Genomic DNA, 18,450 nt, shown 5'->3' with positions numbered 1-18,450 from the left:
TGTTAATCCAAGAGCAAAGAACAACATGGGGCAAAGAAGAGTCATACTACTTCAGTCCAGCTGCCAAGGCTGGAGTGGCAGCTGTAAGGCCCCTTAATGTTTGCAAAGCCTACCTTTAGGCTGAGGAAGCATTTCTTCCTCCTCTTCCCTACCCATAATCCCTTTAGCAGGCCATCACAAAGCATAACTATTCTGGCTTTGTATGTATTTTGGGCATTTCACCCTATATGAACTCAAAATTTTGGAAAGAACAGTGTTTTTAGATACTTTTCTAAAGCAATTTAGTTTAATCTTCCTTACACATTCTTCATCTGCAAGTCTATGAATCATGCTTGACTACTTTATTTCAATGCAATGCTTCAATGCAGCATCCAATACAACTGTGACAGAGTGGCCCTGCTATGCATTTTCCTCTATCTCCGTATTAAATACCATGCCCACCCGAGTGGTATATGTAGTATTATTTGAGATACCTCTTTCACATTACAAGAAGTCTACTTCAAAAACACCTCCTTTTACACACAAGTTTTTGGATGCACTATTTCAAAGGCATCCAAGGCAAGGCAAGGCCAAGGCTCATTGGTGACAGTGGGAGGAGAAAGATAACCAGACAGGCTTGTATGCTATTCCAGTTTTGGATGTGTGATGTCAAGCCTGTAGTGGAGGCAGGAGAAGGTCTTTGACAGGCTAATAGCATTAGCTGTACATTTTGAAATTTGTTACAATATCAAGCCTTAGTTCTATTAAATGAATTTAAAAACAAATGCTACATAGTTGTCACTAGAGTGGTAAATTCTCAGTTTACGGTAGTTTGTTCAGCAGTTAATCATAATTACACAACTAACTGCAGAAAAACATGCCATAATTAGAGGCCTCCACAGATACAAAATTTATATCCATGGATGCAATTATCCTCGGATATAAAGTGGATATCCATGGAGCTGCAGGGCTCTACCAGGAAATGCAGCAGCAAAAGCAGCAACGTGGTGGGCTGCCGCTCACAGGAGACAGCGCCCAGCCAAAGTAGCTCCTCCAGTGTGGCTGTACCGCCCTCAGCCCTACCCACTAGGGTGGGCATCAGGCTCACTGGTATCTGTCCCTGGTCGCACTAGTGTGTGCAAGTGGCTCACACACTCCCGGACAGGAGTCCCTTCCACACAGTGGTGTGAACTGGCCAGATTTAACTGAATTAACTAAAGCTCAATGCTTAATTTAACAACTATTTTTGTCTTTATCCCAGTTTATTCAAGCCATAAAAAATAATAAACTAAAAGGAAAAATATTGGTTAATATGCAAAATAGAAAAGTGTTCTCTTGAAACAAATATTCAAATGCATAAGCTTGTTTAAAAAGCAATTACATGAAATACCAGTAGACTGTATTGTAAGACTGTTTCAAACTTCAAAGTGAAAATGTTCTCATGCTCCTTTAACCAAGTAATACGCACTGAAAGAGTCACTCCCACTACAAAACTCATTTAAAACTGTTCTAATAGGATTTTCTCTAGCTCATTAAAATTACACTTTTACAATCTTTAAGCACAGACCCGACCATTAATTCAAACCTACTTAGCAGCAACACCTGTCTTATAAAGGATTATAATTTAGGAACTGCAGTGTCACATCATTAAATTAGAACTATTTAGAATAAGAGTATTCAGGTTCTTTTCAACATGGAGATGACATTTCTCCTTTTTTGGTAGGCAAGCATCTCTGCTCTAAAGAGTATTTACACAGATTCCCTCACAAATATATGCAAGCCTGAGTTACCATGTCCATCCTTGGGAATTGCAAGCCCATTAGCAAGAATTTTTAATGAATCTGTAAACTCAGGGGTTGTACTGTATGATTGGAGAATTGCTAACATAGTTCCTATTTTTCTGACTCTGCTTACGTAAGAAAGGAGAAAAAAAAAAAAGTGATCCGGGTAACTACAGGCCTGTTAGTTTGACATCTGTAGTATGCAAAGTCTTGGAAAAAATTTTGAAGAAGAAAGTAGTTAAGGACATTGAGGTCAATGGTAATCGGGACAAAATACAACATGGTTTTACAAAAGGTAGATTGTGCCAAAGCAACCTGATCTCCTTCTTTGAGAAAGTAACAGACTTTTTTGGCAAAGGAAACGCAGTGGATCTAATTTACCTAGATTTCAGCAAGGCATTTGATACCGTGCCACATGGGAAATTATTAGTTAAATTGGAAAAGATGGGGATCAATATGAAAATTGAAAGGTGGATAAGGAAATGGTTAACAGGGAGACTACAGCAGGTCCTACTGAAAGGTGAACTGTCAGGCTGGAGGGAGGTTACCAGTGGAGTTCCTCAGAGATCGGTTTTGGGACCAATCTTATTTAATCTTTTCATTACTGACCTCGGCACAAAAAGTGGGAGTGTGCTAATAAAGTTTGCGGATGATACAAAGCTGGGAGGTATTGCCAATTTAGATAGAGACCAGGATATCATACAGGAAGATTTCGATGACCTTGTACACTGGAGTAATAGTAATAGGATGAAATTTAATAGTGAGAAGTGTAGGGTTATGCATTTAGGGATTAATAACAAGAATTTTTAGTTATAAGTTGGGGACGCATCAATTAGAAGTAATGGAGGAGGAGAAGGACCTTGGAGTATTGGTTGATCATAGGATGACTATGAGCCGCCAATGTGATATGGCTGTGAAAAAAGATAATGCGGTCTTGGGATGCACCAGGCAAGGCATTTCCAGTAGAGATAAGGAGCTATGTCTTGTCTAAAGTAGTAGCAGCTATATGTACACTGCAGCTCAGAGTGAGCCTCCCAGCCCAGGCAGACAGACTCATGCTAGGAGGGCTCGAGCTGGTATACGAAAAACAGCAGTGCAGACATTGTAGCTCGAGCTGGGGTTCTCAAGCCCACCTGACACCCCATGTCCGAGCTTGGGTGGCTAGTCTGTCTCTCTGCCAAAGTTGTAATATCCATACTTCTAGCATACTTGCTCGAGTCCAGCTAGTGTGAGAGTCTGACCACCCAGGCGGGGAGGCTCACTCCTAACTGGAGTGTAGACATATCCAGAGAGTCTTGCGTTACCTTAAGTCACAGAACAAAGCTTAACGTCCTTCAAGTTATTTAAAAAAAAAAAAAAAAATCTCCCACATGGTTAACAAAAAACTTTGCAGAGGGACAATGCTCCGTTGAGATGCTTGTCCTCATAGCAGTGTAATTCAGTTCTAGCACTCTGGAAAAAATTCCTAGAGTACAGATTTCTTTGCAAATATCTTAAGTAGATTGATACCGTCCCTGCATGAATTACTATTTATACCAAGGCAATTCAGCACATCTTTAGTCTATATATTTTATATTTTTTTTTTAAAAGGGTGAGAAAAAGAGTATGTCATACCTCTTTTGGCTCTATGGAGAAGTTAACCAATTCATCTTTTATCACAAGATACTATACCACCAAGTAACCAGTTCTGTGAGCATGTCTTTAAGGTGCACAATTACACATTTAAAATCATATTAGCTGATAATATTTTAACTCCAACTATTAGGACAATTGAACTGACTGAGGTCTTGTCTTCACAAGGAAGTTGTACCCTTGTTAGCGAAATCATTTAAAAAACTGATTTGAGGTTAACGGATGTAAATTCCTAATGAGGGCACTTTTAAATTGGCGTGCATCTGACTTATGTTGTTTTAAGTCAGTCTGCATAAGCGAGGTGGAAACTGATTTAAGAGTGTCCACATTGGATTTGCACCGATTTAACTGAAATGTTGTAAAGAACAATTTAGTTAAACCAGTGCAATGTGTGTGTCTATAGACAAACCCAAAGAAATTTAAGACAATACAACTGCAAAAGAGCATGTGGTTAAGTATCACTTCCACACTGATACAAACTCCCACAGAGCTATATCCCACAATTTCTGGGGCCTGTTTGTTCCAGTCCTTCTACCTGCTCACTTCCCACTCACCTCCTTTGCCCAGGTCCTATCTACTCACTTCCCATTCACCCCCCTGCATCAAAAGTTACCTGTCAGTCAATATACCCCTGCTCTGCATTTAACCCTTAATTAAACACAGCCTGTTCTATTTTTCACACAGCTCTGCCAAACAGCATTACAAGATGCATACTCAGTGTACTGCTAGTTACCCAGAGATGCACTCAAGGGTTCTTCTTAACATTTAACTACAGCAAGAAGCATGATTTTGTTTAAGGCACCCAAAATCTGCAATTCTTTGAGATCCTCTCAGAGAAGCTGGTGGAGGAGAGGGATCAACTGGACTGGTGTGCACTGCAGGGAGCATGTCAAAACACCTTAAGACCCTCTACCTCAAGGCTAAGGGTGGTGCTCGCAGGTCCAGCAACTCACCCTCTATCTGTCCTTATTACAAGGAGTTTGAATGGGTGTTGATCATTGCCCCAAGCACACGGCCTTGCACAACATGCTTCTGAACAGGGATGGATTAAGGGGATGAAGTCCCAGGCATGGCCTCCCTCATTTGCATGTCCTGGCACCGAAGGGTCAGGCTAAGCTCCCTATATGGTTTTAAGAAGGTCTGCTCCACATGCCAAAGTTCTGAAGCCACTGCTGGTTGTCTCAGGTCTGCATGATGATGTGATCCCACCATGCTATGCTAACTGTCTTGTACTAAAAGGATCTGTCTACACATGAGGAATCTGCAGCAATCGCAGCAAGGGACAGGTGTCTCCAGACTGCCATGAATGAGCTCCCCTCCATGTCCTGTGTCCTCCACAGTTCAGAAACTGCTCTTGAAATGCCATCTATCATTTGGTAGAACCTCTACCTTGCTGCATGGACATCTCAGCCACAAGTAGGGGCATCTCTTCCACCAACACTGAATCCAGGATGGATAAAAAAAAAAAAGCAATGATTTTTTTTAAAAAAAATTGCTTTCCCCCCCAAAAGCATTTTAATCAAAAAAAATCCAATCTAAAGGTATATTAAAACTACACTATTGCTCAAAGATATCTCATCATGGAATAAGGATTACAAATTCAAATTCTATAGCATGAGACAATATATTCATGTAATGTTTAAGAAAAGTTTTGTAAATGGGTTCCAATAGTTCATGGATAAGGGACCCAATTTTATGGGGTTCCAGGGGCTTCTGTATAGATTATGTAGGTTAAGCTATCCATCCAGCAGGACACAGTGCTCAGTCTAGAAGATACCAACAGAGGTGCTTAGTTTTGCAGTTCTCAAACAGTGGCTGTGTGTCTCCAGGGACAACATACTTGTTAGCAGCAAAAATGTTTTTAAACAAATATATAGAGGTGAGAAACAACAGACCTCAACCCTATTGTCCCTTTGCAAATTTGTGTACACAGAGTCAATCCCTTACCTCTCTCTAAAAGTGCCAAGTCTCAAAAAGTTCAATGACTAGAAGATTGTTGGGGGCGGAATAGATCTGGACAAGGAGAAGTCTGGAGATAAATGGGATAAGGGAGGGACAGGCAGTAGAAACAAAAGTTTGAGCAGCATATTCCAGAAGTCTTGAGGTCTTTCTGAGCGTAGCCTTCACTAATTTGAGATCTATCATACCATTCTCTCACTAGAAGGGAAAACTATAATGGCAGCAGGCCTCAAAAGAGACAGTTTGGGAATATTTTAAACGAAGTTCCTCTACCTCAGGGTAGGACAGGCATGTGCACAAAATGCAAACAGTACAATAAAGAAATGTAAGACCTGGTTGCCCGAATGAAACAACATCATGAGAAGTGTTCCTTCTCAGGAGGAAGCTGCGTTGAAGATGATGAAAGGAAGAGGTCTGAACATGTAGGATGCTCAGGCAGGTTGGTAAACTTTTTTATTTCATACTTCTTTCTTAAGGATTAACTGTCTCTCATGGACTATTCTTGAATTCTCATATTTGAGCAAAAAATATAGTTGTTACTCTATAGTATGTCATATAGATTCAGTTATGGTAAAAAAATAAATAGCTGAAATAGGCAGATCTTCCTTTTACAATTTTACCTTTAAAGTAGTACCGAGTGTCAGTGAACGCAATGAGTAATACTAAATGAGCAGTATGGTAATAATTAAATAACTGCACTGACTTATTTTGTTTAGGACAATCCATGCTCAACATACAGGATTCTGAAGACTATCAACCCTCAAGATCACCATCATTTTATTTTTTTTTTTTTTATAGTTTCAGAGTTATTGACAATGATAGTGTTTCAGTCACATCATATATGACATAGCCATAGTACGCAAAAAGAAAAAAGAGCCAGCAGATTACAAAAAGAGGTAATTGATGAAAAAATTGCGCGGTTTGTTTATGCAAATAACTCTCCTTTCCATATGATTGAGAACCCACACTTCATTAACATGGGTCAATCATTAAGACCAGGATACAGTCCACCCAACAGAGCAGATGTTGCAGGCAAATTGCTGGATAAAGTGTATGAAAGAGAAATTGAGCAGTGTGCAAAAGGTCTAGAGGGTAAAAGACTTCAGGGTTCCAGAAATAAAGGCTAATGTTGTTGAAATTGAAAAATACTTCCGTAACAACCACTTTGCAGCAGCTGCTCTGAAAAAAGTGGGAGGAACCAAGCTAACTCTCCCACAAGACGTGCGATAGAACTCAGCAGTGGACCGTTTTGAGCACTATATCAAGAACTGTCCTAATCTGATGACAGATTGTGAACAAAATCGTGAAAAAATAGATAGCACTGTCACAGGCAAAGTCCTCAACATTGGGCTTAAGAGAAATGTTGAACACATACTGAGTACCCTGAAGCCTATTTCTGTAGCCTTGAACAAAAAGCAGGGAAATTGCTGTTTTATTGCTGATGCTATTGAAATTTGGAAGGAACTGAGTCAGATCTTAAAAAGAGAAATATGCAATGACAGAGTTAAATTACAAGCATTAAAAAAAACAAATGGAACAAGCACTATCTCCAGATCATTTTCTTGCCAATAGTCTCAATATTCGGGACCAGGGTCAAACCTTAACTGCTGAAAAAGAGGAGTTGGCTATGACATGGACATCCAGCAATCATCCCTCCATAATGCCAACTATAATAATCTTCACAGCTAAGAGTGAAACATTGAAGAAATATATGTCTGCTGCTGCTGTTTTAAAGAAAGTCACACCAGTGAACTGGTGGAAGTCACTTAAGCACTTGGATTCAGAGACTGTTGAAGCGATAATCTCACTTTTAACAGCAGTAGCTTCTTCTGCTGGTGTAAAATATTTTCTTCCTTTGGACTAATTCTTTCCAAATTGAGAAATGGTTTGGGACCTGAAAAAGCAGGAAAGATTGTTTTTCTTTTCCAGATTATGAACAAACAGGAAAATGAAGATAAAGGCCACTGAATTAGCTGCAGAAGCCAATATTTTAAGTTTCTCGTGTTGACCTTACTGGCATCGTCAACTGAATTTATTAAAAAAATATTTCATTTAAACTATTTTAGTTAAAAACAATTTTAACATAAAAAAAACTGATTTTAAAAAAATTGTATGTTTAACTAAATTCAAAAATGCATATGCTTGTTTTGTTAAAATATTGTATGTTTGCTGTTGAAGAAAAAAATCCACAATACGTAACAGTGTTGTTTTAGTTAAATAAAACAAATTAAATGTCTGTCTGGTGACGTTCTCCTCCTAATACAGCACGGCAAGGAAATCCTCCAAATATTAATGATTAACTTGTTGAATTGGAGATATTTATGAAGTCATTGGAAGGTGAACTATCTGCTTCAATTACCTTTGGTGAATGAAAGAACCAAACAACCATTCATTTTCTGATAGAGCTGTAAAACTAATCCAAAAAGTTTTCAAAATAAATCACTTTAAAAATGTATAGTGTGTACCTTCTAAAAATTAAACTTACATCTATCTGCGAGTTGTGAAGAACATGTATTAAGGTTATAACAACCAACAAGAATGCACTTTTATGTAGAAATTCATGATTAAATCAAGTCTTCCTGACTAGGGATTTAAATCATGATTTAAATTAAATCCACCCTGACTGGATCCATGACATAGCCTCAGGTGGAACAGACAGAAGTGAGAAGCATGCAGAGGTAGAAGTGCTTCAACTAAATAAGTTGGTGGGCTGAAATCACTTCTGCACACAGGCCCAGGAAGGACATATATCACACAAACTGATTCCTAGAATGGCTCCAAATAGTGAGGCGTTAAGAAAACTGGAATACGTTTCCAGAAACCATAGCATCAAACCCACATAACTGCAGTGTATGTGCAAACACTGCTATAGGGCAAGGGTTGTGTGAGGCTGTGCACTGTGGACACTCAGAGGCAGGCTTGGCTAGAATGTGCCCACATACATGCAAGCCAGAACACGGGTACACAATGCAGTAAGGAACATATACATAAACGGTGAGAGCTGCATGTTAACACTTTCTCTGTAAACGCTTTTGAATCATGCAAGTGATATTTCACCTACTAATGTGAGAATTTATCTAATCCCTCTCAACAAAAGGAACATTTCTGAGCCAGTGCACTCACTAGCACTTTTTCGCTAACCTAGTTTATTTTCTTGAAAACCTATTGGGGTGTGTCACTTTCAATCTTTGTTTCATTGAAAACTGCTGTGCTTTTACCTCACTGCTGACTCTCGGAAGCACTGGTCTAGCAGCTTAGCCTTGTCCAAACAAGTAAATTTCTTCAGACAACAATCCAGCTCCTTCTGAAATTAAGTGGATTATTTGCGTAATGTAAACATCACAGTTAATTATGTTTCCAAGTTTGCCCCATTTTTGTGGGGGAAAAAAAAAATCTCAGTGCAATAGTATAATCTAAGCATTCTTAACATTTTTGTATCTCCTATTCAATGGCAAAAAGATAGCATTTGCTTCTTTTTGCCCACTAATACAGAATCCATCAAGGGCCATTGTAAGCCGTGTCCAGCTTGTAGTATTTCTTGCACACTCAAAGTTTCCAGTTATTCAGTATGTGTAAGTGTTTGCAGGATCAGGACATAAAACCCTAACCCTTGTAAACAGGACTGAGTTTATGGGCTTGCGTACATGGGGAAATTCACCACCACAACTATACCAGTATAATTATATCACTATAATCTCTATGTGTACACACTTATTCCAGTGTCTTTTTTGGTTTAGCTCATGTCACTTTCAACATTCAATTTAATGTTGAAATGTTCATCTGATTTTTTTTTTTAAAAAAAAAAAAAAAACCTTAGTATGGTTACAAGTCTATACTTAAGATTACTAATACTAAAAAGATTAAAATACTTAACTGAAAAATTAAAAAAGAATCATAAAACTGCAGAAGTTGGCATGGAGACTAATTGTCAGTACATTAGAACCCAAAATGACTTTTAGCTAGCATTTTTTTTTAAAAAATGCCTTTATTTAAAGTTGGTATCCCCCCCTTCTTAACCACAGCTCAAGTCCCCATTTAAAGTTGCATGATTGGGGAAGTATTTCCATCAGCAGCTGCAGACCTGCATTAGTTTTAATTTCTATAAAGCACTGTAGCATTAGGACATCTTGCTCATATAATTATCCCACAGTGCACCAATTACAAATGTGAAAGAGTTACAATAATAAAAGATATAAGAGTAGACAGCAACAGAAAAAAAGGAGAGGCGTGTGTGGATCTACTGGTAGCAATGCTGACTGAAGTCAACTAAGGAAGTTGAAGCTGGATTCTATTCTGCTTCAGCTATCTACAAATTGTACATTTAGGTCTGATTGCAGAATCTCTGTTACTGGTTTGATGTAAGCTGCAAAAGTGGCAGTTACATTTTCCAATCCCAACTGAATTTGGGATCTGACAGGAAGATTTTTGACTGATTAGCTCAGCAAATCTGATAGGAATTTAATAAATGTGAAAGCCCATAACAGTCAATTATTTAAATAAATAAAAAAATCCTTAAGTGGGGAAACAGTGAATGGCATAATGCAGATAAAGTTTAACTGATGCTCAATCAGGCTTGTGCTCTTAAATCATTTTGGTCCATTTGAAAATTCCACCCTCCATCTTTAAATTTCCCTACTACATGAAATGAAGAGAAAAAAAATCTTCTATGATAAGTTATAAAACACTTGTACAGGGAACCCAGGAACTCAGAAATCTTCCTTCAAATGAGAATTTTGATTTCCCTCCACCCATTATAATATTTACCTCTGCCTTAGAAACTCGAATGGCAGCTTGCATGGATAATGTAATGAACATACTTACATGATTAAATGTTGTTGCTCTAAGCACTGACTACATTAAGAAAGATGGAAATACAGTTGTGGCAATACTATATTACATATAAGGGGTTTTCTTCCATATATATGGAGAAAACAAGTGTCCGTGTTGGAGAACCATGATTTAACCGTGGTTGGTACTTAGGCTTAAACATGATTCTTTGATAGTTCCTTCTGTCTACACAGGCAGGAATCAACCCAGATACAGGTACGTCCTCACCCACATCTGAAGAAGTGGGGTTTTTACCCACAAAAGCTTATGCTCAAATAAATCTGTTAGCCTTTAAGGTGCCATGGGACTCCTTGTTGTTCTCATCCACATGGACATCTCAAAAATTTCAGTTAGTTGTACTGCCATTAGTGCAGCTCAACTAGTGGTAGCATTAAAGTACACTGGTGACTTATATTTCAATCAGTGTCACCCAACCATTCTCAGACCATAACTCAATGATACAGTGGTTAGAAACAGATGGCCCATATACCGTAATTCACCAACCACTGCTATTATGACAAAAGCTACAACGCTGGCAATGCAGGCAGGGACAACGTAAGAGAAATCAGAGTGTAGATGAGGCCTAAGCATCACAGCGTTCCTTAAATACAGAGTTTTTGTACTGAGGAAGGGCTTTGTGCTACGGTACCTTGAAGTGGTGTGGGAGGATAAGTAAAAGCTCTGCAGTCATCTGTTGAGGTATATTTTGTATTCAGTTAAATATGTATGTAGTGCGCACCCGCACACACTGTCGGATCCCTCTTGGCCAAATAATTGTTTAGTAAAGTACTTTTAAGAAAGGATTTTGTGGGCGACATCCAAGCACCAGCTACCTCCCTCACAGCCACCGGGTTATACTAGGGGCAGTCCCTCGCCTGCACTGGGATTAGCAGCCTGGCACATTTCAGACAGGCAAATCGCTAACTTCCCTGTGCCACAAAATCCCCAGGAGAATCAGCATCTCCTGCCGGCCCTGCTACCACCCTCCAGCCTCGGGACCAAGCCAAGCGGCTGGGTTTGGAGGCCGCGATACCGCCGATGAGTTTCCAGGAGACCGGGAAGAGCGGCGAGAACCCCCCCCCCCCCGCCCGGCCATTTCTAAATAGCGAGACACCGCTTAACAGCCCCGTCCCACCAGGCCACGGGCAGCCGCAGGGGGCGAGGGGCGGGAGCAGCCGGCTGGCGGAGGGCTGGGTGGGGCGGGGAAGCCGGGCTGGCGGCTGCAGGGCGGGCCGGGCGAGGGCACGGGGCAGGGCGGCTCCCAGGCGGGGAGGGGGGACGACGGGCGCGGGGGGCGATGTCACCTCTTGACGCGGATGATCTGGTCGCGCATGGGGCGGATGTCCTGGAAGCTCTGCTGGTTGACGAGGCTGTAGACCAGGATGAAGCCCTGGCCGTTCTTGATGTAGAGGTCCCGCATGGAGGCGAACTGCTCGGTGCCGGCCGTGTCCAGGATCTCCAGCACCGAGGGCGACGCGTCCACCTCGATCTCCTTGCGGTAGAAATCCTCGATGGTGGGGTCGTACTTCTCGATGAAGGTGCCGGTGACGAACTGCACCGTGAGCGCCGACTTCCCCACCCCGCCCGAGCCCAGCACCACCACCTTGTACTCGCGCATCCTCCCGCCCGGCGCCCGCCCGCCGCCGCCGCCGCCGCCAGCGCGAGCCGCTCGCCCCGCCCGCGCTCACCCCCCCGCCATGGGCGCGCCCGCGCTCTGCCCCCGCCCCGCTCTCGCCCGGGCGGCGGACGCTCCTGGGCGGCGGCGGCAGCGAGGCGGAGACCCCGCCCCTTATTCCTCCGTCGCCCTGGCAACAACCCGCCAACCAGCCAGCGCGAGCCAAGCCGCCACGTGACCCGGAGCAAAGTTGCCCCGCCAATCACAGGGCAAGGGAGCGTCGCACATGCAGCCGCCGCCACCAGCTTCCTCCTCTTCCGCTGTAGCTTAGGAAACAGCGACCCGCCTCCAACCCTCCTTCGGACCTCAGCTTCCCCGACGGCCAACCGGAGGCCACGCGTTTGTCACGCGCACGGCTGAGTGAGCCAATCGGAGAAGGGCAGGAGAGGATCGCTGGCGCGAAGCGCCTTACGCTGCGCGCGCGCGTTGGCTGCTCCTTAGCGCTGGTAGCGCCGCTCAGGGCGCGAGGCGGGTTTGCTGGTGTCGGGGAGGCGCGGCGGCGGCGGCGGCGGCAGCAGCAGCAGCCCCCCTATGGGGCTCCAGCGTCCGCTGCCGCCTGCGCCTGAGCCGGGCTCTGCGGGCGGACCAAGCAGCCAGGGGCTGGCTTGCGGGGGCGTGGTACGATGGCCCGCCAGAGGCCCTGCCCTGCCCTCCGCAGTGCAGCGCTTCTCCGATGGAGCGAGCGGGAGCTCAGGAAAGCTTGTGCTCAAATAACTGCCTTAGTCTCTCAGGGGCCCCAGGTCCTCCTGTCCCTTTTGCGGATGCAGACTAACGCGGCTGCCAGTCTGTGCTCCGCGTTGTCTAACAAGAGGCTGCCAGCGACAATCCTGGCCTGGCTCTTGCAGGCTTGTGCGTGAGCGGCCGCCTGTAATGCCCTGGGGCTACTCAGCTGTGTAAGTGTTGGCAGGCTTGGGGGGGGGCCACAGGTGTAAAACGTGTTTCTTTGCCTTTGTTCCTAATAAAAAGAAAAGGAGGACTTGTGGCACCTTGGAGACTAACAAATTTATTAGCGCATAAGCTTTCGTGAGCTACAGCTCACTTCATCGGATGCATCCATAGCTCACGAAAGCTTATGCTCTAATAAATTTGTTAGTCTCCAAGGTGCCACAAGTACTCCTTTTCTTTTTGCGAATACAGACTAACACGGCTGCTACTCTGAAACCTTTGTTTCTAATGACAGTTTAAGGCTGAATCCCACTTGGCCCTTGGGCTAAATACAGATGCGCACGTTGGGAGGAAGAGCGAGAACCAGAGAAGAACGAATGAAGGCGATACGTGGAAAGGGAGAATGCTTGCCTTGAACGTTCTGGCAAGATTCTCACTCCTGGGTTTTGTTTGCCCTTACGAAAGACAAGTAGAACTCCTCCATCTCTAAAATCGTTGATCTGCAAGGTCAGCAGTACTGGTTGGAGGTGGTAAGCAAGCGGTGCTTAATTTGTGCTGGCCCCTCGAGGCTTGGTAGTTCGTAGCCCTAGCAGCTCTGGGCTGCTGCATCAGTTATGAATGTAAAAAAATTTCTTGAGCCCCAGCACTTCTTTCATTACAAATTAAGCAGTGTGCACTTGTGTCTTAGGAGTTTAAGCACTGCCCTCAAGAGTCTTCTGGTCAGTGCCTTTTTGACCACAGTCAACAAATGCACTCACTTTAGGTGCAGCTCTGCTTTTCATCCTGTCTAGCTTTTAGTCAGCTTTGAGTATCCTTTTGTCTCTCTGCTTTTCAGACAAATCCAATTTTGTTTCCTCATTAATTTTATTTTAAGGCCTCCACCCTTTTAAGCCTTGTGGTTGATGCTAAGCAGGGAGTCTTTGGTCTCTGGAGACCTTGGAGAACCCTTGCCTTGTGTTCTTGTACTTTCAATTTCTACACGTCCAGTGCTTCATCTCAGTGTTTTGCTTTGGCAGTTCAATTCCTTTTTTCTCACACCTTCTTTTTTCTGTGGCTTCAGTTTTGAACTTTGAAGCTTTTTGCTTCAGGGATCTCATTTTGCCTTTTGCCTTTGCGCAATCTCTCAATCAGGAGGAAGACTGCTCATTCACATCTAATGTTGTTTATGTGGCAAAAGGATATCTAACTAATGATCTCTAGCCAATGAAAAGTTCAGTGCATCTTCTGCCTGGGAATTGGACATGAGCAGATGTCTGAGTGCTCAGGTTATGGCTTCCAGTCAGATCAAAAAGCTTACGCTCAAATAAATTTGTTAGTTTCTAAGGTTTCACAAGTACTCCTTTTCTTTTTTAGTCAGATCAGAATTGACTAGTGTAACATTTTCAGTGATGCTGATTTTTTTTTTGTTTCTGTTGGTCTCTTCAGACCAGAAACGTATTGTTTGGCCATCCGTTACACTTAGCGAGCTCTCTGCTTGTTACTCCACAATGATGCATGGTCTCAAAATGGACTGAACTACTCTGCTTCAAAGGGACAAATCTTTCAGAGTTAGCAGAGTCCTGATCTGTCTCAAGCAAGGTAGCAGAGAGTCTCTGAATGGTATCTCAACAGAATTTGGCATATTAGGTATAAGCCACACTTTGGCATATGGTTTAAGTATTCTTTGAGGGGCAGTGGCACTTATACAAGTGTCGGCACTTGTAGTGCTAAAACTGTACTTAACAACCTTGGCTATTATTTCCTGACTGATTCTTGAATGGTGTAGTCAAGTCTGGCTAGTATTTTGAGGATGGCTCCAAATAACCTTGGTGCCTTTATGCTAGCAGTGACCAAATGAGACATTGATGCCAATGGCCTGTTGAGCTGGAGCTCCAATGTACTAACAGAGATCAGATATCAGAGCACCCCTGTGTTCCATGAGTTTGCACTGCAATATAGCAGTATAAAAAGACTGCACTTTAATGGCCTCATTTTCAAAAGTGCTGAGCGCCCCCCACCAGGAATTGTTAGGAAAATAGTAGCGCTGAAACCCTTTTCTATTTGGCCCCCTCAAAAAATCCACTGTTAGTACAAATGGAAGGAGGATGTGTAATGTAGCATACCCTAGATGAGAGGGAAACAAAGATAGTTGTTGCAACTTGTTGCTAGCCATGCAGTGTTCAGAGTTATTTGCATAATGTCTTCTCAGCAAGAACAGGTATTCTCCTTGGTGTTCTGCAGTTGGGGAATGAAGAGTATACCTGTTCTTAGGTCTTCAACCTCTCCTCACCCTAGCTGGACTCTGTTCTCTCTCCCTTTATAGAAATAAATAAATAAATATAGTGTCTCTTGGGCTCTGTGCCAGTTCTACCAGACTGAGCTGCTCACGCATATTACCTGCACCCTTTTTATTCCCTGTCTCAGGGAGTAGTTGGCAACTAGCAGCAAGGGAAATTTGGGTCAATTTGAGGGGGGAGAGACTTTTCCTGGCAAAGAGGAAGCGGCATCAGTCAGGACTTCAGGCAGAAATCTCAGCCACACATCCATAAAGGCAGAAAGGCTCCCTCTTCCCCAGCACAGCATCCCTATTAGCCCCTCCAACTTGTTGGAAGATATCTAATCCCCAGGTACCAATCTCGTTGGGATTTGGCTAGTTTCCAAAGGGCTAAAAACATTTGTGAGGACTTATATGGGGGAGTTTTAAAGTCTGTCTCACAATTTCTTCTTTTTTATGGTTTATGTTTGTAGTGTCGCACTTCAAGCCAGAAGACAGTTTCTGCAGTCTGTGGCTAACCACACAGACTTATGATTCAATACAATTTCTCAACAAATGTTGATTTTTAGCTTCTGCTGACAACGTCACAATTTCTTGCTAGATATTATACCAGTTTGTCTTCATCTAAGATATTGTATCTGGTTCTTATTTTTTTCCTCTTATACAAAGTCTTGATCAATTTTTCTGGGCTCATACTGCATACAAGCTTAGTTGTTCATGCAACAAAAATTACATTATTAAAAAGGCTGTGACAGAAAACAATAAAAGCAAAGAACTGCATAGCTATGGATGAAAGATGCCTGCCAATATGAGAACAACAGGTTGTATAAAATAAAGGACTATCTACTTTACAAGAATTGTGCTAGCATACTGTTCTTTTCCATTCAGTTATAATGTAGATTTTTTTAGTCAGGACAGAAAAACACAGTAGAACCGTATTTTTCTGTCCATGCTGGCAATCAAATTTGTCATAACGTGGATTGCCCTTAGTCATGTACTAGCACAGTTTTTTATTATTAAGCATAGATAGGTGTTTAGTTCACATTATTAGAGGAAACAATGCTTAATTATTGCCCTAACCTTTTTTATTGAATGCACTGGTATTCTCATTAGATCGAAAAAAATAATGGTTAATCCATAGGTTAAGGTGCTGGCTCTGGAAGAAAAGATGCCTAGTGTTTTTCTGTCTCATACCATTTTAAAAGGAAGAGCACAAGACAGTTGTTTTTATGAATGCATTACGGCACGATTCTAATTTGTTTTATATTACTTAAGGCTACAATGAGTTCTGGGTGAGTAGACCCTTGTGTGGCAGGTTCAGTCACAGACATCCCATTGCGACTGTCACCTGATGTGCTGAAATTACCTCTGAGCCCGTTTTCCTGCCAGAACCCTGCCTTGTTGAGCCAGACAAGCTAGCCTGCTGCAACACAGACCCAGGGTCTGGGCCACGCCCCCAAAGCTGTAAACTTTTACTAAAAACAGCTCAGCGGGTTACTTGTCTCCAGCACCCAGATACCCAGCCCCCAATGGGATCCAAACCCCAAATAAATCCGTTTTACTCTGTATAAAGCTTATACAGGGTAAATTCATAAATGGTTTGCCCTCTGTAACACTAATAAAGATATGCATAGCTGTTTGCTCCCCCAGGTATTAATCACTTATTCTGGGTTTATTAATAAACAAAAGTGATTTTATTAAGTATAAAAAGTAGGATTTAAGTGGTTTCAAGTAATAACAGACAGAAAAAAGTAAGTCACCAAGAAAAATAGAGCAAAAACACACAAGCCTAAGCCCAATACATTCCAAAACTGACTACAGGTAATATCTCACCCTAAGAGATGTTCCAGTAAGCTTCTTTCACAGACTAGACTCCTTCCTAGTCTGGGCCAAATCCTTTCCCCAGTACAGTCTTTGTTAGATCCAGCAGATATCTCAGGTGGTAAGCAGGGGTTTTTCTCATGACTGGCAGCCCCTTTTGTTCTCCTCCACCCCCTTTTAGAGCTTTGGCACAAGGTGGGAATCTTTTGTCTGTGCTTGTCCCCACCCCCGCCTCATCAATGGATAAGTCCAAGAATTAAGATGGATTCCAGCATCATGTGACATGGACACATGTCACTGTAAGACCCCCCCCCCCAGTCTGCATTTTTCCTGGGTTGGCCCACACATACAGGAAGGTTTGCAAGTAAATAAATCAATTACAACCAATTGTCTGGGTCAATGGGAGCCATCAAGATTCTAAACCACCATTAATGGCTCACACTTTGCATAATTAAAATAGGACCTCAGAGTTATATTTCATATTTATAACTTCAGATACAAGAATGATACTGTGATGTTGCACTCCATATGCTTTAGGAAAATATGCTTATAAATGTGAATATGATGTAACTGGAATATGCTTTATGCAAAAGGTCCCTTGTAAGGTATTACAAATCTTATAATCTATTGAGTGTGTTCATCCTATTTATTTGCATGTATTATTTCTATGTCTGGGTGCTGGAGATAGGAAATCTGCTAAGCAGTTTTTAGTTAAAGTCTGCGGCTTTGGGGGCGTGCCCCAGACCTGTGTCTGTGTTGCAGCTAGCGTGTCTGGCTTAACAAGGCAGGGTTCTGGAGTCCCAAGCAGGGAAAATGGGCTCAGAGGTGATCTTAGCACATCAGGTGACAGTCCCAAAGGGGCCTTTGTGACAGCCCCTCACAGATACATGCCTACAAATAGGAGGAATATATTCAGTAGATTATAACCTTTGTTATGATACCTTACAAGAGACCTTTTGCATAAAGCATATTCCAGTTACATCATATTTACTCTCATAAGCATATTTCATTAAATAAAAAAAAAAGGTTAATTCATAGGTTAAGGTGCTGGCTGCTGGAAGAAAAGGTGCCTGGTTTTTTTCCTCTCACACACACACTTTTTAAAAGGAAGAGCACAAGACAGTTTTTTTATGAACGCATTAGGGCACGATTCTACTTTGTTTTATGCTGCCTAAGGCTACAATGAGTTCTGGGTGAGTAGATCCTGGCATCTATGCAGAGCACCTTCGAAGTAAACGGGGCTTCATGCATGCAGATGAGTCCAGCCACCCTGACTTTATGGAAGAATCATGGTCCGAATTTGCAATGAAGGAATGTAATTATCATCACTTGCACAGGCAGATGTCAAAGGACTTTTTAAACAGTAATGAATTAAGCCTCATAACATCCTTTGCAATAGATAAGTATGTCCATTTTACTGTTGGGTCAATTGAGGCACAGAAAGGTTAAGGCCCAGATCCACAAAAGGACTTGGATGTTGAGTGTCACAGAAAAATCACAGGAATAACCCTGCAATCCAAAAAGCCTGAGTTAGGCATCTAGGCTCCTATATAATGAATGGGGAGAGAGGCACCTGGGAATGTGATCTGCAAAGCCAGCACAATAGACTGTGAGCCACCTAAATTAGAGCATGGAAG

At 42.4% G+C, this 18,450-nt stretch overlaps 1 protein-coding gene across 1 annotated transcript in view; it reads right to left on the bottom strand.

The window, feature by feature from the left end:
• The window catches only part of RAP2A (RAP2A, member of RAS oncogene family), a 32,053-nt gene extending 20,195 nt beyond the window's left edge, over positions 1-11,858 (bottom strand). The window contains exon 1 of the mRNA XM_038413842.2: positions 11,483-11,858. Within this exon, the coding sequence (XP_038269770.1) occupies positions 11,483-11,796 (314 nt within the window). The 5' untranslated portion in view covers positions 11,797-11,858. The remainder of the gene's footprint in view (positions 1-11,482) is intronic.
• Between the last annotated feature and the right edge of the window lie 6,592 nt (positions 11,859-18,450).

The sequence above is a fragment of the Dermochelys coriacea genome, chromosome 1 (genome assembly GCF_009764565.3).
Source record: "Dermochelys coriacea isolate rDerCor1 chromosome 1, rDerCor1.pri.v4, whole genome shotgun sequence".
In the NCBI taxonomy this organism is placed as follows: domain Eukaryota; kingdom Metazoa; phylum Chordata; order Testudines; family Dermochelyidae; genus Dermochelys; species Dermochelys coriacea.
Note: the sequence above shows the minus strand (reverse complement) of the source record. Positions and strands in the feature narration are given on the sequence as shown.